Source organism: Camelina sativa, chromosome 11, assembly GCF_030686135.1.
Source record: "Camelina sativa cultivar CO46 ecotype springtype chromosome 11, ASM3068613v1".
Lineage (NCBI taxonomy): Eukaryota > Viridiplantae > Streptophyta > Magnoliopsida > Brassicales > Brassicaceae > Camelina > Camelina sativa.
Window position 1 is genome coordinate 13,496,280 of NC_141890.1, and position 21,693 is coordinate 13,517,972.

The window sequence follows — 21,693 nt, forward strand, 5'->3', positions numbered from 1 at the left end:
CTAAAGCAAGGAGAAGTGAACAAAGGGGTTCACCTTAGGAGTGAACCCAAGAATTGTTCAAGTATTTTTCATTTTAGAGGAACAATTCTTGGGTTCACTCCTAAGGTGAACCCATTTGTTCACTTTTCCTTATTTTAGCCAATAAGAATCTAACACGTCATAATACATTTAAGAACCTATTCATTCACCTCTTTATAAAATAAGAAAACAAAATCTGTATATATTATTATAAAATTAAAAACTTAAACCGCTTATTTATAAACTCAAACCGATATATAATTTCATTATAATTGTAAAATCTAAACCCTATCCATCTCATTTGTAAACCCAAACCAACATATAATTTCATTCTAATTGTAAAATCTAAATCCTAACCATCTCATTTGTAAACCCAAATCGACATAAAATTTCGTTCTAATTGTAAAATCTAAATCTACCATCTCATTTGTAAATCCAAACTGACATATAATTTCGTTTTAATTGTAAAATATAAACCCTAACCACTTCATTTGTAAATCCAAACCGACATATAATTTTGTTTGAATTGTAAAATCTAAATCCTAATCACCTTATTTGTAAACCCAAACCGATACATCTTTTCATTCTAATTGTAAAATCTAAACCAAGCCAATATTTAACTTTTCTTAAAAAAAAAATATACAAAATTTGTTTCCTTAATCTGTTTTGCTTTTTAATTTAATTTTGATTTATTTTTTTTAACCAAGATAATGTATAGAAGATTCTGATTGGTTGAAAAGGAAAAAGTGAATAAGAAGGTTCACCCTAGGAGTGAACCTAAGTATTTTTCATTTTAGAGGGGATATGGTTTAGTATTTATTGTTTAGAGTTTAATTTTGAAAGTTCCAAAAATAGCCTTATTAACACAATTTCAGTATTTTTTTTTTTTTTTGGGTCCTCTACTTTATATTTAGGATATATTTTAGAGGGGGTAAGGTATAATATTTAGAGTTTAAGGTTTAATTTTTGAAACTTCCAAAAATAACACTATTTACACTTTTACAATATTTTATATTTCCTTTTAAATTTAATTTTAGGTTTGGGTTCTCTATTTTACATTTAGGATATATTTTTGGAGAAGTAGGGTTTAGTATATAGAATTTAGGGTTTAATTTTTGAAACTTCCAAAAATAACACTATTTACACTTTTACAATATTTTATATTTCCTTTTAAATTTAATTTTAGGTTTGGGTTCTCTATTTTACATTTAGGATATATTTTTGGAGAAGTAGGGTTTAGTATATAGAATTTAGGGTTTAATTTTTGAAACTTCCAAAAATAACACTATTTACACTTTTACAATATTTTATATTTCCTTTTAAATTTAATTTTAGGTTTGGGTTCTCTATTTTACATTTAGGATATATTTTTGGAGAAGTAGGGTTTAGTATATAGAATTTAGGGTTTAATTTGAAATAGTATAGTGTGATTTGGAACTTTAAAGATAATGTGCTATATTTGGAAATAAAACTTATGTTTGTGCTATTTGTGAGAATTGTCCTTATATTATTGTATATTAGTTTAAAATTTTTTTAAAAAAAAGCAACAAAATACTAAAACTAAGAATGGGAGATTTATACTATTATTTTAGGTAAATACTGCAAATGTGAAAGGTAAAAAAAGTAAAAAAAAGTATTTATATTATTATCTTTTTGTTAATTACATTTGGTCGCGTATGTTCGCGAGTAACTCCCCTAACTATGTTACTTTATGTTTATAATAGAAAACCTACTTCTGTTTATTATTATTGAAGATTAAATCTTTTGGTTAATTCTTTTCCATTTATATTTTTGTTGGAATTTTTTTTTAGTATTATAAGTAATTTACTTTTTGTTTTGTTAAATTAGTTGAACTATTTTAAAAATATATTTGCTCACACAAGTGTAAAAAAAATTGAATTATTGATACATTTGACTACAGAAAAAAATTAGACAATAGTTGTTTTAAAAAAGTTTTTGCCCGCACAGGGCTGCGGGTAAATCTCCTACTTGTTGTATAAGTCCAAAGAATAGGCCAACATACATGCAATAAATGTTTTTTGTAAAATACTAACTTGTATGGAGCTAGCCCAATATTAGTTGGTGTAGAGCCTATACAGCCAATCATACAACGCAATATTTTACATTTTGTTTCTATATAAATGATCGAAACTAATTCATTCCATACAATACAAACTTGTCTCGTATCGCTCACCCATTACTCTTCTACAAGAGAGAAATCTTCTTCCGCTGAGTAGCTAGCTCCAATGGAGAAGAGTCTCCAACGATGTGTTCTCCTTGTGACCTTGTCTCTCTTCTTCTTCATCTCCATTGCGGTTTCACTCTCGGTTCCTTTCGTTTTTTTTCACGGTGCTTAACGATCCTTATTCTTCCACCTTTTTTTTCTTTTCTTTTAATAATCGATTATGAAATAAAAGACACTAATGAATTCGACTGAAACAGGAATCGGAGGTGGATGCTCCGATGATCAAATGAGAAACTTGACAAAGCTCCTTAACAATTACTCCACTGGATCTTGCGTGTAACGACTCAACTCCTTCTTCTGGTTTCATCCCTAATCTTGCAAAAACACTTTATCAATGTCTGTCTCTCTCTTTTTGTGTCATCTTGACATCTTTGTAGTGAAATAGGAAATGGAAAGCAAGATTCCGTATTCATGCCGCTTACGCAACAAGCGAGCATAGCTTGTGAGAAAATCAAACAGATGCCAGAGCTGAGTGATGGTTACAACATTGTTGGAGTGTCTCAAGGAAACTTAGTCGCTAGAGGCCTAATCGAGTTTTGCGACAATGCTCCACCAGTCTTCAACTATGTATCTTTAGGAGGTCCTCACGCTGGCGTCGCCGCAATCCCTGAGTGGTGTAATGTGAGTTCTCTATTTGTCTGTGTGTGTCAACCATGCACAATCACATTCTTTTTTACGATCACAATCACAATAACAACAACAATGAGGTTTCTCTGTTTGCAGAACTGGTTTTGCAAGATCCTGAAGGCATTTTTTTCACAGGTCTACGACGACCACGTTCAAGTAAACCTTCTCTTATTCTTCTTCTCTAATCAGGACTTGAACCTTAAACCATAATTAGTACCCATCATTAACAACACTCACTTATATGACTCTGCAGGGCTTTATTGCTCCAAGTAATTTTGTCAAAATCCCTACTGTAAACTCTAAACCCTTATCCTTCTAATCCTCAAATCATTTCCATTTGTTATGAAATACTTCAATGGAAAAAATGTTATATGGTTTACAGAAAATAACAGAGTATTTGGAACACTCCAAGTATTTGCCAAAGCTCAACAACGAGAGACCTGGCGAGAAGAACTCCACTTACAAAGAACGTTTCACCAGCTTGCACAACTTGGTCCTCATCATGGTACCTCTCATTCTGAGACCAATGATCCTTGACCCAAATATATAGCTCATCATTAAATTTCATATTTCCATTTCCTAAAAACAGTTCGAGAAAGATGATGTATTGATTCCTAAAGAAAGTTCTTGGTTCGGATATTACCCGGATGGAGATAACACAACTATTCTGCCTCCTCGAAAGGTGAACCTTATCATCATCATCATCTCTCGAATTAAGTTTCTTAACCTGATCATCGGACAACCCCAATATTGGCTTCTTAACTCAAACGTTCTTCCTAACAGACAAAGCTATATACTGAGGACTGGATTGGTCTGAAAACGTTGGATGCTGCTGGAAAATTGAAGTTTGTTAGTCTCCCTGGCGCACACATCCAAATAACGGATGATGAAGTTGTGGAATACGTTGTGCCTTATCTCCAGAACGAGTATACGTTATCTTCTGAACACGAGGCAATGTAGACATTTGCAAAATCTTGAACCCGTGAATAATAAAAAAGGCCTCGTCCTAAAATAAATAAATCATCGAAATAAAAATAAACGCATCATATATCAAAAGATAAACAATTTTTTACCCAAAATTCTCAGAATTCCAATTTTTTTAAAAACATATTCCATCGAAAAACATAAATACAACCAGACAACAAACTATAAAGACCTTACTATATAAAGTTTGATGTCAAAATTACTCATTAATAAGATCGTGACACGTGTCAATTGTATCATTCAGATTTCAACACATGTCAAAAATAAATTTATTAAATTTAAAAAAATAAAAATGTAAAATAAAGAAAAGAAAACTTAATTTTATTTAAAATCTTTTAAAAAATCTTTATAAACTTCCAAATGTAAAACAAAAGTTTTGTTTTTAACAGTTTTAAAATTATTAAAAGGCAATTATAAGAAAATTATAAAATTTAAACAGCTTTAAAATTTAGAAAAGATCATTATAAGCAAATTATGTATATATATCATAAAATTAGAAATTATAATATTGTTTACTTATTTTAATTTTAAAGTTGCTAAGTTTACAAGAAAAAGGATTACTTCTTATATAAGATAAAAATGATTCAATGAGGACCAAAAAAATGATTGTGAAAATTGTACAATTATTACTGTTTCTACAAAAATGTAAATACTCACCTTTACATAAAGAAACAGATTTTTGAAGTAAAAAAATTAAAAAATTAAAATAGATTGTCTCATATTATTTTCACCAATCAAATAATTTATTCCAAAAGAATGCTAAAGTGAAGAGACATATAATAGGTTATTTAATAAGTTCATAAAGACAATTTGTTGGTAGTAGTAAAGACTAAAAATTATATTTTAACAGTAAAATATATTTGTGTGTACAATACACTTTTAGTGGTAATGTAGATAGTAGATTTGTAAATGGATATACATTAGTGAATTATAGGGAAAAAACAACTATTTTCTATAACTAAAAGTTTATCTCTTTACTTTTATACATTGTTTTTACTTAGGAAAAGAATTAAATATATATTCTTTGTTAAATTTAATTTAATTTTAATAACTTTGAATTCATTTACAACTATTTTCTTTAACTAAAAGTGTATCTATTAACTTTTTCTTTTTCAACCAAACAATAAATTAAAAGGAAATACCTTAGTTAGTTGCTCAAGCTGGAAGGAAGGTGTTTACAAAAGAAACTTCAGAGATAAGAGAACGTGAAGCACGAACAAGACAATATGCCTTCATATTTGACGCACGCGGGATCCAAGAGATGGAGAATAGTGGGAAGGACTCCAGGGAGTTAAAATCATCGAGCAGGTTGGAGAAGGACGACCAATCTTCAGGAGACTGCACTATAGTGAGTAACTCAGCACAATCAGTCTCGAAATGTTGACAAACAATCCTTGTAGCACGTATTCGCTCCAAGGCCCACAACGACGCTTCTAACTCCGAATGTAGGGGGGAAGGGCTCCGTCTTAGAAACTTGGCCCCCAACGACAAGGTTCGCTCCTCACCAACACAACACCACCAGCCCAATCATGAATACAAGAACCATCAATCTGACAACCAGGTGAAGAAACCTAGACATCCGAAGACGAAGATGGAGCTGACATGACCGCTGTAAAAGAGAGTGCCTCTTCCCAGACTAACATATCTCTCGAAGCCTGAGCAATTATATCATTTGCCTCGATCTCTAAACTTTGAAAACTCTTTTATTTATGGCCTTCCAGATTGCCTATAAAATCCATGGTAATTGAAAAAGTTGATCAGGAGCACCATGTTGAGAGACATCCCTCCAAACAACAAAATCCAAATTCGAGTACACCAACTTATATGGAAAACCTTTTACGAGACCAGAGTAAGATAAATCCCAAACTTCACAAGAGAGAGGACATTCAAAGAAAACATGATGAATAGTCTCAACCGCGGAGTCGCACCTTTTAAACCAAATATCACATTGGACACCTCGGTGTATCTATTTACTTTTATAGATAGTTTTTACTTACTAAAAATATTTACTTTATATTATTTGTTAAACTAATTTTAATTTAAAAACTCTAAACCCGCACATCGAGCGGGTCCTAATATAATATACTATGACTGGATAGGTTTGAAAACATTGAATGTTTCCTTTTCTTTTTTTTGAAACAAAACATTGAATGTTTCCTTACTTTATGAGTGTCTTACTTGATGCAAGGTGATCTGTTACTTATTTCATATTTGGACCGTATACGTCATTTTGTGGCATGGAGTATATCTTAAAGTATGTAGTGTCAATTATTAATTCAAAGCGGCCAATATCTATGTTTAATCATTGATTTTTTTAAAAAAAAAATAAAGTTATTTTATTCAATAGTTTAAAAATCTTAATGAATTAAAATTATATGTTTACTAATTTATTATTGGATCCAAAATCTACAAAAAAAAAAAAAAAAATTGAATTCTAAAATATATTTCTTTGTTCAAAATTTACATCTCGAATTTTTATCAATTAATCAAAGTTCATAAATCAAAATAAAGCAACTCTTCTAAGTACTCCAATGTTAAATTATAAATGAAACAAAAAAATGAAAATTGAGAAAGTTCAACAATATATTACAACTAAGTTACTCCAAACGCATCAAAAAATTATACATGTTTTGTAAAATATCGAGCCGTATATTAATTCGTGTCGAGCCTACCTCCCATACAACTTGTACAAGTTGATACACCAAAACTAATTTACTCTTTTTTTTTTTTTTTTTTTGTGGCTATACAAATGATAGAAAGTTAGAAACTAATTCATACACCTCACAATTTTCAGAAGAGAACACAATTACAAACTCCTTTGGGTGAAGGAAGAATCAACGGTACTCTTCGGGTGAGTAGCTAGCTCCATGGAGAAGAGTCTCCAACGATTTGTTCTCCTTGTGACCTTGTCTCTCTTCTGCTTTATCTCCATTCCATTTTCACTCTCTGTTCCTTTCGTTCTGTTTCACGGTGAGTAAAAATCGTTATGCTTCTTCCTCCTCCTCTTTTTTTTTTCCTTCTTGAATCTGATAATGAATTTAGTCGACACTAATGGATTTTACTGAAACAGGAATTGTAAGTGGATGTTCCAATGATAAAATGAGCAATTTGACAAAGCTCCTTAACAGTTACTCCAGCTCCCCTGGATCTTGCGTGTAAACTACTCGACTCCTTCCTCTGGTTTCATCCTAATCTCTTGCAATAATAGGTTTATCAGTTTCTTGTCTCTCTCTGTTGTTATGTGTCATCCATCTTGTAGAGAAATAGGAAATGGACTGGCAGATTCCTTGTACATGCCGCTTACGCAACAAGCGAGCATAGCATGTGAGAAAATCAAACAGATGCCAGAGCTGAGTGAAGGTTACAACATTGTTGGAGTGTCTCAAGGAAACTTAGTCGCTAGAGGCTTAATCGAGTTCTGCGACAATGCTCCTCCAGTCTTCAACTATGTATCTTTAGGAGGTCCTCACGCTGGCCTATCCGACCTCCCCAAGTGTACTGTAAGTTCTCTTTATATTTCTACTTGTCTATGTGTGTCACAAAAAAAAACAATAACAACAACAATGGGGTTCTCTGTTTACAGTTTCCACTTTGCAAGTTGCTGGAGTTATATCTTTCAGATGTTTACAATGACTTCGTACAAGTACTCTCTTCTTCTCTTAATCAAAGAGGATTTAAAAACTTAAACCATGATTAATACCCTATCATTAACATTAACAACAACTATAATGACTCTGCAGGATCATGCTGCTCCAAGTGGTTATTTCAAACTCCCTACTGTAAACTCAAAACACTTCTCTTTCTAATTCTTAAATCATTTCAAATTATATGATTGCTTTTCAATTGAGAAAACATTATCTGGTTTTCAGAAAATAACAGAGTATTTGGAACACTCCAAGTATCTGCCAAAGCTCAACAACGAGAGACCTGGCGAGAAGAACTCCACTTACAAAGACCGTTTCACCAGCTTGCACAACTTGGTCCTCATCATGGTGACTCTCTTTCTGAGGCCTATGATCCTTGACACCCAAACTGTTAAAGCTCATCATTAATTTTCATATTTGCATTTCCTAAATAGTTCGAGAAAGATGATGTATTGACTCCTAAAGAAAGTTCTTGGTTCGGATATTACCCGGATGGAACTTACACACCTATTTTGCCTCCTCAAAAGGTGAACCTAATTATCATCATCATCATCTCTCGAATTCGATTTCTTAACCTCATCATCAGACAACCCACTTGGCTTCTTACTTAAGTACTCTTCCTAACAGACAAAGCTATACACTGAGGATTGGATTGGTCTAAAAACCTTGGATGATGCTGGAAAAGTGAATTTTGTCAGTGTCCCTGGCGGACACATCGAGATAACGGAAGAAGAACTTGTAAAATACGTTGTGCCTTACCTCAAGAACGAGTCTACGTTTTCTTCTGAACACGAGGCAATGTAGACATTTGCAAATTCTTGAACCCATGAATGAACAAAAAAAGATCCTATATCCATGTAACAATGAATAAGCTTTTTCTAATAAATAAGGAACATAAAAAAAAAAAGCTTCATCCTTTATGAAAGATGCTCAATATTATTGAAAAAAAAGGTTTCATCTTGTGTATATTATAACGCTACTGAGACGAAGTATAATAAGTTCTTCATCACCTTGTAACTTTCGTATCGAAACTGAATGATAGATCGATTCAATCAGCGTCTATTGGAATAACGAATTGGATTAAACCCCTAATTTTGTTGCCTGAGAGAGACGTCGGGAAGAGTTTTTCACTGGTGAAAATCGACGACAACGACGTCGACGTACACATATTGGGCCTAATAATTTGGCCCATTATGGGTACTTTATTATTTGGGGCCCTTTTACGATTTGTCGTGGGTAGATTAGTGAGTATAATTCGACTTTCAGAAGGTTCAAACAACCTCAACTTTATTATTCTTTTTTTGATTATAAGAGAAAGGGGTATAAAACAGATCTAGTTTAACATCTGAAAATAAAAATAAAGGTTTGTTTTATAAAAGGTTAAGCTGATTTTTTTTTTGTTTTAAATAATTTTGTTTGTTATCAAGAAGACAAGAATAGCTAATTTAATCATTTTAAAGTAAATTTTAAAATGAACAAAAAAGGTTTTTAAGGATACATAGCTGAGATGAGAGTCAATAATCTAAAAAGTACAATGACCCACATAAGTAACACAAACCCATAGAACTGGTATTAAAAGTTAAGACCTAGGACGCATCACATCAAAGGTTGACCCATGTGCCATTTGGAGCCATGGACTCAATGAGACAGACCGCTGGTTGTGGTTAGATGAGGACGGTCCGGCCACTCGTTCACACGATGGACACATTAAAAGCGTGGTCGGTGGACTCATTTGACCATACAACCGCGGTGAAAGCTTCAATGCTCTTAACTCGGCAGCCTCTTTCTCGAGCCGCCGGTTCTCTTCCGTTAATTTCTCAACGCATCTTTTCAAATACTCGCAGTCCACTTCGGTTTGCTTCAGTTTGGTCCTATATTATGGGATTAACAAAACAGCTTGTATTGTATATAATATGACTCTCAAGGGTTAAAATGGTCAAGATAGTGTAATAAAATGAGTGTTTATCTCTGACTCACCTTGCTCTTCTGTTCTGGAACCACACTTCCACTTGTCTTGCTGTTAAGCCTAGCTTCTTAGCCAAAGCCAGCTTCTGTTTCTGCATATTTTACCACAAAGCCCTTGTTAAAACAGAGTATTTTACAAAGAATAATACCCACGCTCATAGAGATGGATAAAATGAACTTACGGGATTGAGAGTATTGTGCTCCTTGAAAGTGTCTTCAAGAACAGCAGATTGATCTTTGGATAGCCTAAGCTTCTTCCTACAAGTCTCACCTCCGTAATCTTCTTCTTCGTCGGAGGTTCCACGTGAGGAAGATCTATCAAGAGTGATGTCGAGGTCATCTCCGGCACCACCTACACCACCGGAGGTTCCTTCTCTCTCACTCCTCCTCTTGCCGCTCACGGTGCTCGAGATCGTGCTGTTTGGAGATGAAACTCCTGTCTCTTCCTCCAAATCCACCGTCGTTGGCAAGCTGTTCACGTCGATTTTCCTAAGAAACTGTTGCTTTTGATGATCTGCAAAAAAAAATTGGAAAAGGTTCATTTCAAGATCTGTTTTGTTTTCTTTGTGCTTTAAGACTTTGTTAATGAAGAAAGAAGCATACCAGAGGAAGAAACAAAGTTTTGGTTCCATGGAAACATCTGGAGATTGGAAACTGGTGAAGAAGTGGGTTTTAGATTTAGCTGAAGAGGGTGGTGGCTTTGTGCAAGTCCCAAGCTAAGACTTAAACCCAGATCCTCTTTTCCCATCGTCATGATATATTCCTAGGTTCTCGAAGATTTGTAGGAAAGGAGAATAGCAAAAGCTTTGATATTTATGGGTAGAGAGATGCAAGAGAAACCTTGATGATCTAAAGATGATTTTACCTCAAAAGCTCTCTAATTTTTATCTGTGGTGGTGGTGGTTAGTGTAAAGAAGACAAGAGAAACCTTCTTCTAGCTAGGGTTCTTATAGAGAGAGAGAGAAAGAGAGATGTGAAATGAAATGAAATGAAATGGGAAAGAGAGGATTAATATAGGAAGTGAATGATATGAGATGTTGGCAGGTTGGCCAATTATAATCTATAATGCTCTTTCTATAAACTCAATTATTATATCCCCAACTTGTTCCCTCTTTGTCATCTCTTTCTCTTTTTATCTTTTCTTTTATGATCTGTTTCCTTCTTCCTCCTTTACTATTCTAGTAAATAGTATAAGTCTTATCTTTAGTTTTACTTTTTCCATAACCTCAATGTAGTTCTATATTTGTATGGAATCCAAAGTCTATTTTCAAAATTTTAAAATTTAAATTCATATTTTTCAATGTCTACTTTATTTTTTTGCGAATTTGTGGACTAGAAAAAAAAAATAAAGTCTATAATGAGGATCGAATATATGTGGCACAAATTCCATCATGACATTATTTACCTTCATATAATTATACAAATTGTTGTTCAAAAGAAAAAAAATATATATACAACTTGTATATGTATGTAAAAAGTTATCAAGATTCAAGGCCTAGGGCTATGATATATCATGGTGATGATAAGAGTTTACTTATATGTGTAGTAAGTAGTAACTCATGTCATGTCTTGCTAACTTTGGTAGGATTATTATTCAGTGTTGTAAATTGCCAAGTTTTTATAAAAAAAGTTATTATCAACCAAGAACTTCTGAACTTAATTAGGTCAATAATCTTTTCGGACCAAAGACCAAAACATAATTATTTAGATTTTTCTCATTATTGGTGCTAAAAACTTGTGACCTTGCAGAAGAACTCAATCAGTCAAGATCACACACGGATGAGAACAGATAGTATCAAATAGATAGTTGGCGATTAATTGTTGAAATGATGGGGATAAAAAAAAAGGACTAAATCAAGTGGTAGGTACAAAAACACAATCCACATGAATCTGAGCTCCTTCAAAGTAGTGGGCCAATCAAACTGTTGTGATCCAATCATATCCATGTGGGATGTGGGATCTATCATTACAATAACAACACCATATGAATAAAAATTCCAATATTTATTGACTCTTTCTCTTTGTTCATTCAAAGTTCCTTCCTTTCTAATCAGAATTTGTAGAATTTTTTTGCATAATCAGATAGATATATTATTTGTTTTGTTGCTAATCAGATTAATCATTCATTTTGATTGTCCAAAACTATACATTGACCCAAAAAATGTAAATACTGCCGAAAGAAGTTGTATTTAGATTTTTTATACTATAATAATGAGAGTGTCACAAATAGTTTTTTGGGCTCAAGAGAGGAGGAGGAGAACATGGGCAGGTGGGTCATGTCACGTGACGACGATAAGGGACCCGAAAACACTCGACCCGGCCGTGCGTTTTCTTTTGTTTCCTCACGCGCCGACATCTTATCATTTGCTACCACGCTCTCCTTCATCATTTTATGGACTTCGTTTCGTTGTAATCATTATACGCATCATTTTTTCCCACATGAATTAACTTCTTCTCCTCATTAATGATCTAACTGTGCTCGAGATTTTATACGATATCATAAATAATGTATTCATAATCACATTTTAGAAGATGTATTTTCTATTTAAGAAACCAATGCAGTATGAATATACTTACATTTATAATAACTTTTTTTTTCTGAAAACCAAAAAGTCATTACATATATAGTTGACGTGAGAAATCATGAATCTTCGTTTCAAAATTAACTAATTGACAATATAAGTCTGTTGGTTTTATTTTATATAGTAGTAATAGTACTTAAAGGTCATGTCTCCACTTCCTATATGAAGTTTTAAACACATGTAGTCTCGGTCAAACATATGTCTAAAGCAAAATTAAGATCCATTTTTTTTAATAAAAGAAACTTTAATAATACAAATCGTATTTTCTAATGTTGTAATCATTTGAGGCGTATATGTATGTTTTGCTTTTATAGTAGGACTAATTATCATCAATTTAGTTAATCATATTTGATTGCGTAGCTAGCTTAATAATTATTCTCTACAGAATTGGCTGTAGATTAATGACATCATTGGGGAACTTTATATGTTTGGACCTAACTTCACCATTATATATAGTCGAATATTATATATTCTCGTACATGTAATCATTCGAATGTTTAAATTTATTATACACTTCAAAGAATATACTCATTGACAATTTGACATCGGCATAACGAACAAGAATTAAGGAGGGTAATTAAGCAGTAAGAAAAAGAAAGATAATTTGAGTTTGACGTTTCATAACATAGTTAAATTAATGTCTGATTCTTGATTATTTATACATTATTTAAACGCATCAAATGGTATAAACTATATAACTGCTACATATGCATAATTATTGAGATTCTAACATCATGATTAAATCAGTAATGGTTTTGGGAATCTATGTTTTTAAATAAATAAATATAGTTGGTGTATAACATGAAGCTTCAAGGAATGCTTGTAACTGAAAAAAAATAATAGAACGAAGAAAAGGACCAAGTTGGCTCGTGCGATATATCCTCCCATGTGGAACCGACGTGGCGCACACATTCCTAAGCGAACCACACCACCCATGACAGCAAAGCACACGTGTGCTCTTGTCCACCCGCACGTGCATTTCGGGTCAATATATTCCTATGCTCTTGCCTTGTTGTCCCTAGTCCATGGTCAAACATCCTTCCTAAAATACTTGTATTCTATAAGTAAAAAAATAGGAAGAAGTGACTCTTCCAATCTCTCAAAATAAGAAGAAGGTGGCTTCTTCACTTTGGGATTCTGAAAGGTGGCTATCACATCTGAGATTTGTAAGGGGAAATTTGTAGACCTTCTTGGAAATGGTTGTTCATAATTTCACTACTTTTAAAACGAAATTTGACCTAATATTTATTTTTTTAAAAAATATTCTTTATCATTCTCAAATCTATACTAGTATAACTTTTAGTGTTTTTTAATTGATTGGTCACATTCACAAAGTATTTATTTAGTGATGAATTTTATTTGGAATTGAAAACGTAAAAGGAAAATAGATAAAAGAACCAAATTCCAGTGACTTGCAAATCATTTCCAATTTGTGTATATAAAAAAAGTACTTATAAGAAAGAAGAGAGATTGCAAAAGGAAACATAGTTTTTAAAATTTCTTTTAATTCCAAATCAGAATATTTTGATTATAATTGCAAACAGAAAATATCCATTTATATTTATTTTTTATTTTTTTACAATGAACTGCAAATTAGAAGAGTAATGAAACGGCCAGATACATTTTTTTTTTTCAGATACATTTCTTTCAGCTTCGTTTGTTTTGGATCTATAAGATGTTAAGATTTGAAACCTTTGCTAGGCCAAAAAGAGGAATATTTCTGCAAAAAAACATATGTTTTCGACTTGCATATTTTTTATTCTCCCAATGGGAGGTGAGCTGGTAGTCATGTGGATTCATCGGTTAACCAAAATATCGTTTGGAATATTTTTCGGTTGTAATGCGAGACACGTGCAATAATTAGGGTACGGACTCATTTCGAAACCTTTAAATAATATAATCCCATCTAATGATTTCTCACATGCAAACGTTGCTTAAAATACTTACGTTCAAGGTAAAAAAATTAAGCCGACTAATCTATCTCTCTTTATATGCAAATATTTACTATGCATGTGTTTTCAAAATATGTTCTTCATATTCTAGAAAATTGACACTATTCAAGTAAAACCATTGTCCGCAAATCCTCAATATACTTTTTAAGTGTCACTACATGTATGAATGAATCGGGGCCTGGTTCTGGAAGACGTGAAACACTAGACGACCTATGCTATATGGCTTGAGTGGTCGGAATATTTTAGATATAAAAAAAGGTAAAAACACCCAGAAAATAAGTTTGATATTTTAGTAGGAATGAAGGGTAATCATGGAAAATTAGATTTAGACCCTAATTTTCCACTAGGTGACAGGCTAAAGAATCATATTCTCGCTATCCCAATTACTGAATTTAAATATATATATTTTTTGACTAAATAGATATTATTTAATTTTAAATCAATAACAATTCAAGATTTTAAATATTTTTAATGATTATTTTTGAAGTTTACAAAGCATCAATCTTTATGAAATAAAAAATATCCCAAAACATCATTTTTTGTAGAACATTTTTTGTAGAACAGGGGGAATATTTTTTTTGAGTGCTATTGTGTGTGGTTGGTTGTTGCAGGGATACAGTTTTAAGTACAACGAGGACTGTGTCTGACGTACATAAAGCAGTGAATGGCACATGATATAATGATATATACAAGTATTGTATAACCAATCACATCATTTTGTTAATTACTATCACCATCCTCTCAACATGATTGCATGCATTATCTCAATGGTATGTTAAGAAAATATAACTAATATATCTACTCCATATAATCAGTAATACGTTTTGCCAAACCTCAAATTTAGATCACTAAGCAAGCAATCAGTTTATTATGTAAATCAGTACAATACCTATCATAATAATAGGTTTTGCCAAACCTCAACTTTGGATCACTAAACAAGTAATCTTTGTAATAAATGAACATGCGGTACACTTGGGTCTGGATTCAAATACGTTTGATTTTTTTATTTTTTTTTTGGTTTAATGTTTGAATACGTTTGAAATTTGATATTCACAGTTTTAATGTTAAATAAACTTAAAAGATTGAAAGTGTATATGATTCCTTTTTTATTGGGTGTGTGATGTAATCGGTGAAAGTTTGTTCTCGAATGAATCGGCTTTTTGGAAACAAGAGGAGCCCACTGAGAATGATACTCTTCATTAATTATTCGGCAAGAACTACTTTGTAATAATGATTAAGTTTTGAATCAGGAATTATTTTAAAAAAAAAAAATAAATAATTAAAACCGACAAACTGACAATTTGGCTTCGCTGTAGAAGAAGAGCGTAAATGGTGAGAGTCAAATGATTGTGGACTAGAATCATTATGTGATGAAACACAAAAGGCCTAACATAATCAATGATATGCCCTAACCCCGGAATGATCATTCCCATTATAGTAGTAATAATGAGTAGAGTTCATAATTAATGGAACAAACCTTCTTTAAAGTAAGCATGCTCTTGCAAATTAAATACTACTAGTAAAATTTACAAGAAATACATTTCCTAAAAGAAAGTAAGAGTCTAAGAGATGCCGTAGTTGGTGTATAGGGCCTTTTGGATTTGCAATCATGAATATCAGCCCATTTAACTTATTGGGGTTTAGTTACTCCATTAGGTCTTTAAGCTTAATATGCAACTTCATCACATGAATATAAACAGTGAGCAATTTTCTTAATGCAGGAATTGTTGTTGTTGTTCAGTACTGGGTATCAATAACCAGCAATGAAGCAAAAACTACTACAAACTCTTAGTTTCACATTTTTTGGTATAACACTAATGCAGAACCGTAACAATTCCTGTGTTGTCACTTGTCATTATTTTACAAAATGAACGATTAACGAAGGCTAATCTGTATGCAATTTTGAAAACAGTTTTATCAGTTATTTCGCTTTATGATCCATGGATTAGAGGCTCAGAGCTGTTTCTAATAACACTGTTACTTATCGGAACCATTTAATAGGCTTAGAACTGCACGACCTGATCTATATACCACGTACATATAACCCTTCAAACTGCAGGGTTTATTTAAACTCTTAGAAACCGTAATACATTTTTCAGTTATGTGTTAATAAGAGTTATAAATAGTTTAATAAATCATTTGCTGTGCTAATCAGAGTTATAAATAGTTTTAAGAAACTGCGGTTTTTTAACATAGATATATATGTTGTTTTGCTCTGCCATTTATATTAAAACTTCAACGCATCTTACTAACCGATTTTTCTGCATTCCATCATCAGTAACTCAAAAACAAACCCTTCTTGCTCACTCTCTCTTTATAAATATATTTATATCTATAAATATATGAACCTTACCGATATTTACTTATTTTTTATTACTACTAAGTTTGTTATGAGACTCTTGAGATTTGAGATATCTTCTTCCTATCCTTTACTGTGGTGTATCCTGGATTCTCGATCACCAGCATACCTATCTACCCTGCAACAAACCCAGAAACAAAGGTACCAACAAATTAGGCACAAACCTCAAAAAGATGAAGCAATGCATAACATAACAACGTCACCATATCCATGGAAATGAACAGTCTCAATAAGGGGAGATGAATTCACCTTTTTTTCTTTCACCAAAAGACTACTTTGCATCGATCATCGCTGCAAATGGTTGTTACGAGTTTCTTTATCATTAAAGTAGCAGTAACCATCAGATTATGTAAAGCTAAATTAAGCCTACAAATGTGGGGTTTAATGTATATCTTTGTAAGCATAATAATGATGAAACTTCATATCTTCTCTAAATAGGACTAAAGGTCAGAACTTTCATCCAGTTCATACTATCTACCAATCAATGTAGCAAAAACGGGTAGGTTGATCCAAGGCATTTAAATCAAAGCAAAGCAATTGAATTGATCAAAGCTAATGTGCACACACCTTAACCGGAGAATTGGAAACTTTGAAGCAATCAGCATTCATCCCAACGAGACACAATCCAGGGAAAATGACCTACAAGAGCAAAGACATTGGATTGCCAAAGAGAAACAATAAATATATGTTGGAAAAGTATTCAGGTTGAGGCATTTCGTCGAACACCTGGTGATGAAGACTTACATCGAGATACTTCTGCATCGTTTTAGTCCTCTTCCGTGGCCGGCGAGATGGCCTGTTCCCACACATGCTGAACAAATCCTCTTCGATCTCGTCTCTAGACAGAGCAACCCAAAGCCTGTGATTCTCGTTCGCAACCTCACCACCGCCTAATCCGGGTGATTCCGCCGGGATTCCTCTCTGCCTGTTCGATTTCGGCTCCATTCCTCCTCCTGATCTCTGATTCTTCACCTCCGAAGCTCCTCCGCCGCCGCCGCACGCCTCCGCCGCGAGTACGCAGTTTCCCTTCTTCAAACCACCACCACCGCAAGCCTTCCTTGGTCGAAGATTCCATGGCCTCTTCTCTTCTTCCTCCTCCTCCTCCTCTTCCTCCGCTTCTTCTCTCTCCTTCGCCGACACCGGAGCTCCCTCTCTCTTCGGAGAAACCTCATCGGATTTCATCTTCTTAGGGTAATCGCTGTCGGACGACTGAACAAAGGTGGAGAAAGAGAGCCGCGGCTGACGACTAGACCGTGACGCCACCACACGGTTAGAGACAGCCACCGTATTATCGGCCGATTGAGAAGCAGACCTCTCCAACTTGGAATTCGCAGACATTGAGATGGGATTATACCAAAGACCTATTCACCTGAGAGATGATGATCAAAAACCCTAGACCAACCAAAAAGCCAAAGCAGAGAGAAGAGAGAGAGATGTAGTACAAATTAAAGGAGGATTAAGGAAATGTGGTGCATGCGTAAGTTTCTAATTATGTTTTTAATTTTAATTTCATTTAATTAGTTTTAGACTAGTTGATTCTTTTCTTCTTTCTTCTTACAAAGTCTTTCTTCTTTGAATTTAATTTGTTGTTATTTGGACTTTTTCTTACCCAAATTTATTGTTATTAGATCTTTCTCTGTATCTTGACTTCCAATTTACCAAATTTCGTGTATTTTAAAAGTACATATGTAATTGTTATGGAGAAAAAAGATAATAGAATTTTCAAAGACTAATGACTAATCTTTGTTTAATTAGGTTAAAAATCATTAATATTGAAATACTTATGTATATCATACCAAATTAAAAGGATTCTCTTCAATGCATGCCACTTAGATACAAGCATATGAGTAATAATAAGTGACCCATTACATTACAGCTTCTAATATGTATAATATTTTTGAGTAAATTTTTTATTAATTACCATAACTTATATTTATAGAAACTAGGTTAATTAGATTATCATTCTATTCTTTATATAAACATGTGTAATCTCTATTATATATTTTATGAGAGTCAATATACTATTTCTTAAACACTAGGAAGTGTATTCAATCTAATATTCCTAAAAGATTTGAGTAATAATGATATTTTAAATGATTTTCATGATTTTAGGGAAAATAATATCATTTATTTTAAAATTCTTTCATATTCAACCTAAAAGCATGATTTTAGGGTTTTTGGCAATCCACAAACTCGGAGAGAGTCGAGATCCAGTCGAGACTCGAGAGAGAGAGATAGAAAGAGATCAGTTATAATCGCTTCCCGAATCGTTCTCCTCCGGCGTGAATTTCGCGAAGGTAATATTATTTACTATTCTTGTATCCACGTTTTACTTTTCTTCCTATTCTTAATATTCTTTTTCACAAATTCTTTCCTCTATCGATTTATTGTAATTTCTTCTTATGGAGTGAAATTCTCATTTAATATCCCATAAACGTTTCTTTATCTGTTTCATGTCCGATTTCTATATATGCGTTTCTTCTACTTCATGTGTCCTAGTAGCGCCGAACCTCTGTGTTTGCTTTTTTTTCTCTTCAGATTGATTCCATTTTTATCACGATTCTCATATATACTTTAACCCAAAAAAAACGAAGTTGTGATTTATTGTGATTTCTTATGGAAGGAAAATTTCACTTTTTTGGTTCCTTAATAGCCCAGAAACGTTTTTTTATGCGTATCTCTGCTCTGTTTCATGTCCGGTTTCTATTTACTCATGTGTCCTATATATAGTTTATGCCTATATTAAATCTGGAATTTTTTCTTCTTCTTGATAACAACTTGCATTTTTTGGTTCTTCTTTTGCCCAGAAACTTGCACTTATCATGGATGCTGCTGCTGCACTGAATCAATCGAAGCAACAAGCGCTAGATTTGCTTCATGTCGTCGTAGATAATCTACAGTTACTGTTTACGTTTGCCCAGCAACATGCAACGACCATTGAACAACTCAATGGCGTCATCAACATCATGAACACCATCGATGTGATCGCCAACGAAATCCTTAATCCACCGGCGAATCAGATGGAAGACACAGGCTCTTGCATCACCAAATAATTCCAGTTCAAGTGTTTTTTTTTTTACATAACAAACTTAATGCCATGACTGGTTGTTCATGATTGGGTTTAAGTTTTAAATTGTAGAGCAATTTTGCTTTTGGAGTTGAGGGTCATCTGGTTTTTTTATTATCGAGGAGGATTCATAGTACTAGTGACATATATATTACTTTATTGATATCTTTTGTGAAAGCAAGATCAAATTTTTGGAGTTTGGATCCAATCGTTGCAAAGCAGTTACGAAGAAAATCAAAATACTAAGGCATGGCGAAAAAACAAAAAAAAAAATGTTGACAAATTTCATGACTATTAAACTAACAATAGTATGTTTTGTTTATGTATAATCCATGCGCCTATTACACAAAATACAGTATTGTTTATTTAGTTCTATCTTATCGAAATATATTGGTTGAATGTATTAAACATTGCTCTGTACTCTAATAGAAACAATCCCCAATTTAACCAAAAACGTGATATATAAGTAGAGCTGTCAAAATGGATGGGCTGTCCATGGTCCGTCCATGCCCAAATCATTATAGACCGGTTATGGACAAGCCCATATTTGGAGCGGGTCTAAATGGTCTTGGTCCGTTTTTGTCCATGGACAAAATTGGACGGACAATGTGGACATTGGGCGGCCCATAATACTTAAAAATCTAGGTCAAAATCGATTTGGGGAAAAAATTACAAACACAAATATGTTTTTAGATATTTGTGTTTTTTTTTTTTTTACAAAATCTTTTATACGTTGTCCAATGGACACCCATGGACAGCCCATAAAAATATGGACATAAGTGGGCATGGTCGTTAATGGACCGGACGTTAATGGACATAGATAGCTATTTGTCCAAAATCAAATTGGACAATATTGGACGGGTCAAAATGAACGTGGACAGCCCATTTTAACAGCTCTATATATAAGTGTCAAATATAACGAAAGACTAATTTGGGTCAAAATATAACATCAACAAAATGAGTTTGTATAGTATATAACAAAAATGAAAAATTATGTCTAGAAATTTGAATATTAGTGTGTATAGACTCAACTTCTACCACTTAGACCATCAATACACTAACTTGTTTTAACACCTTGAGCATGGTCTAGAATTACATTTTATTTCTAAAGAAAATACTGTGTTCCTAATTAATCCCTTTTCTAGTCTTTTCACACTTATTTAGATAAAACATTTGAATTCATTATAATAGCTTCATTTTCTTTTGTGTTTTACAAATTTTATAACTCTAAACTAATACTAGTATCTAGTTAGTTTTCTTGAAATTTACAATTCATTATCAAGAACTATTAAAAAGTGTGTATAGATAACATAAAAATACATCTTTTTGAAACATTTTTTTGTCTAGAAATTGGATTAATAAGGAACAAAGAGGATTAATAAGGAACAAAGAGAGTGTGAAAAACCCATAAACCTAGCTTCTTATGAGCGAAATCATCATTTCCGGCCAGGCTCCATTGTTGACTTGATCAAACGTTATTCAAGCAATATGTTTAATAATAACATTTGGAACAGTAGACGGTAAAATATATATTTAAGCAAAAAGAGATGGGGGGGGGGGGGGGGGGGGTAAAAATATGAGCTTGCAAGGCACATCCCTCTTCACGAAATGATAGTTAAGCATAATATATGAATGTTCTAGCTGTTTTACCTTTAATCTTTGAGTACACATGACGAACTTGAGACATATATCTTAAGAATTAGAATAATTTTGGAAAGTTATGGGTCTTGAAGATTAGAAATATTAAAGAGTTTAGAATGGAGAACTCCATCGTAAATGTAGAAGTGAGAAAAAGGAAAAGAGAAGGCAATTTCAAGTCATACAAAATATATAGGGGATAGATTGGAGGAGAGATTGTGGTCTCTTTTACTTTGAAATATCAATTTTTATTATATTTTTTAAAGAGTTTTTTTTTTAAAGTTTAGCTAGGTGTTAGCCCACGCTAAACAAATGAAATATTACATGATAATTTCTTTTGGATTACGATAAAAATTATAAAAAATGTATTTTATTTCTTTTGAGATGTGAAATAATGATATTTTAACCATAAAATCTCAAGATTACATATGACAATTATGTAAAGGTTAAATGTCAAATAAAGAAAAAGTGAAAACCTACATTTTTATCAACCTTACTATATAACCTCTATAAATTAATAATTTTTAAATTAATACTTACTATAAATTAATAAAAAAAATGTCTAGGCCCGAGTTGGATCGGTGTAAAAAATGACACAATTCGATAAAATAA

The 21,693-nt window shown here is 32.7% G+C and overlaps 4 protein-coding genes and 2 long non-coding RNA genes across 16 annotated transcripts; 3 read left to right on the top strand and 3 right to left on the bottom strand.

Annotated features, from left to right (window-relative positions):
• The first annotated feature begins 2,119 nt into the window (after positions 1-2,119).
• LOC104723351 (uncharacterized) lies at positions 2,120-3,910 on the top strand. Its single transcript, XM_010441699.3, has 8 exons — positions 2,120-2,367; positions 2,461-2,539; positions 2,641-2,884; positions 2,987-3,046; positions 3,144-3,182; positions 3,273-3,395; positions 3,480-3,572; positions 3,674-3,910. The coding sequence occupies exons 1-8, from the start codon at positions 2,265-2,267 to the stop codon at positions 3,848-3,850; spliced, it is 918 nt and encodes a 305-aa protein (XP_010440001.1). The 5' UTR covers positions 2,120-2,264; the 3' UTR covers positions 3,851-3,910.
• LOC109127618 (uncharacterized) lies at positions 3,207-3,836 on the bottom strand. The gene is made up of 2 exons (XR_002034166.2): positions 3,534-3,836; positions 3,207-3,422 (listed from the first exon to the last, which is right to left on the bottom strand). It is a non-coding gene; the product is annotated as an uncharacterized LOC109127618 (long non-coding RNA).
• A 2,585-nt stretch (positions 3,911-6,495) lies between the features above and the next one.
• Positions 6,496-8,425, top strand: LOC104723353 (uncharacterized). The gene is made up of 8 exons (XM_010441700.3): positions 6,496-6,844; positions 6,945-7,029; positions 7,134-7,374; positions 7,458-7,517; positions 7,615-7,653; positions 7,744-7,866; positions 7,953-8,045; positions 8,146-8,425. The coding sequence occupies exons 1-8, from the start codon at positions 6,742-6,744 to the stop codon at positions 8,320-8,322; spliced, it is 921 nt and encodes a 306-aa protein (XP_010440002.1). The 5' UTR covers positions 6,496-6,741; the 3' UTR covers positions 8,323-8,425.
• Positions 8,426-8,955: 530 nt separating this feature from the next.
• LOC104723354 (homeobox-leucine zipper protein HAT1-like) lies at positions 8,956-10,547 on the bottom strand. The gene is made up of 4 exons (XM_010441702.3): positions 10,087-10,547; positions 9,666-9,997; positions 9,496-9,575; positions 8,956-9,389 (listed from the first exon to the last, which is right to left on the bottom strand). The coding sequence occupies exons 1-4, from the start codon at positions 10,235-10,237 to the stop codon at positions 9,098-9,100; spliced, it is 855 nt and encodes a 284-aa protein (XP_010440004.1). The 5' UTR covers positions 10,238-10,547; the 3' UTR covers positions 8,956-9,097.
• Positions 10,548-16,238: 5,691 nt separating this feature from the next.
• LOC104723355 (uncharacterized) lies at positions 16,239-17,792 on the bottom strand. 11 transcript variants are annotated; one of them, XM_087475773.1, is made up of 4 exons: positions 17,103-17,792; positions 16,944-17,015; positions 16,626-16,667; positions 16,239-16,494 (listed from the first exon to the last, which is right to left on the bottom strand). In XM_087475773.1, exons 1-3 carry the CDS (start codon positions 17,712-17,714, stop codon positions 16,662-16,664), a joined length of 690 nt encoding a protein of 229 aa, XP_087331899.1. In that variant the 5' UTR covers positions 17,715-17,792; the 3' UTR covers positions 16,239-16,494; positions 16,626-16,661. The 11 variants fall into 11 exon arrangements, 9 of the variants coding, with proteins under 9 accessions (XP_087331899.1, XP_010440008.1, XP_010440007.1 ...); XM_010441706.3 differs by having other exon boundaries at positions 16,239-16,489; positions 17,121-17,714; XM_010441705.3 differs by having other exon boundaries at positions 17,121-17,714.
• Positions 17,714-19,576, top strand: LOC147933931 (uncharacterized). The gene is made up of 3 exons (XR_015572714.1): positions 17,714-17,853; positions 18,549-18,673; positions 19,184-19,576. It is a non-coding gene; the product is annotated as an uncharacterized LOC147933931 (long non-coding RNA).
• Positions 19,577-21,693: the final 2,117 nt, after the last annotated feature.

What these genes read in the sequence shown, in the direction of transcription:
- LOC104723354 (XM_010441702.3), bottom strand. Translation starts at nt 10,237, where the DNA reads ATGACGATGGGAAAAGAGGATCTGGGTTTAAGTCTTAGCTTGGGACTT. An exon ending in AAACTTTGTTTCTTCCTCTG is followed by an intron (nt 9,998 to 10,086) that starts GTATGCTTCTTT and finishes TTTTTTTTGCAG; the next exon opens with ATCATCAAAAGCAACAGTTT. An exon ending in AGCACAATACTCTCAATCCC is followed by an intron (nt 9,576 to 9,665) that starts GTAAGTTCATTT and finishes TAAAATATGCAG; the next exon opens with AAACAGAAGCTGGCTTTGGC.
- LOC104723351 (XM_010441699.3), top strand. Translation starts at nt 2,265, where the DNA reads ATGGAGAAGAGTCTCCAACGATGTGTTCTCCTTGTGACCTTGTCTCTC. An exon ending in ACAACTTGGTCCTCATCATG is followed by an intron (nt 3,396 to 3,479) that starts GTACCTCTCATT and finishes TCCTAAAAACAG; the next exon opens with TTCGAGAAAGATGATGTATT. An exon ending in CTATTCTGCCTCCTCGAAAG is followed by an intron (nt 3,573 to 3,673) that starts GTGAACCTTATC and finishes TCTTCCTAACAG; the next exon opens with ACAAAGCTATATACTGAGGA.
- LOC104723355 (XM_087475769.1), bottom strand. Translation starts at nt 17,714, where the DNA reads ATGTCTGCGAATTCCAAGTTGGAGAGGTCTGCTTCTCAATCGGCCGAT. An exon ending in ATGTAAGTCTTCATCACCAG is followed by an intron (nt 17,016 to 17,102) that starts GTGTTCGACGAA and finishes TTGCTCTTGTAG; the next exon opens with GTCATTTTCCCTGGATTGTG. An exon ending in TTTCCAATTCTCCGGTTAAG is followed by an intron (nt 16,691 to 16,943) that starts GTGTGTGCACAT and finishes TTAATGATAAAG; the next exon opens with AAACTCGTAACAACCATTTG.
- LOC104723353 (XM_010441700.3), top strand. Translation starts at nt 6,742, where the DNA reads ATGGAGAAGAGTCTCCAACGATTTGTTCTCCTTGTGACCTTGTCTCTC. An exon ending in ACAACTTGGTCCTCATCATG is followed by an intron (nt 7,867 to 7,952) that starts GTGACTCTCTTT and finishes TTTCCTAAATAG; the next exon opens with TTCGAGAAAGATGATGTATT. An exon ending in CTATTTTGCCTCCTCAAAAG is followed by an intron (nt 8,046 to 8,145) that starts GTGAACCTAATT and finishes TCTTCCTAACAG; the next exon opens with ACAAAGCTATACACTGAGGA.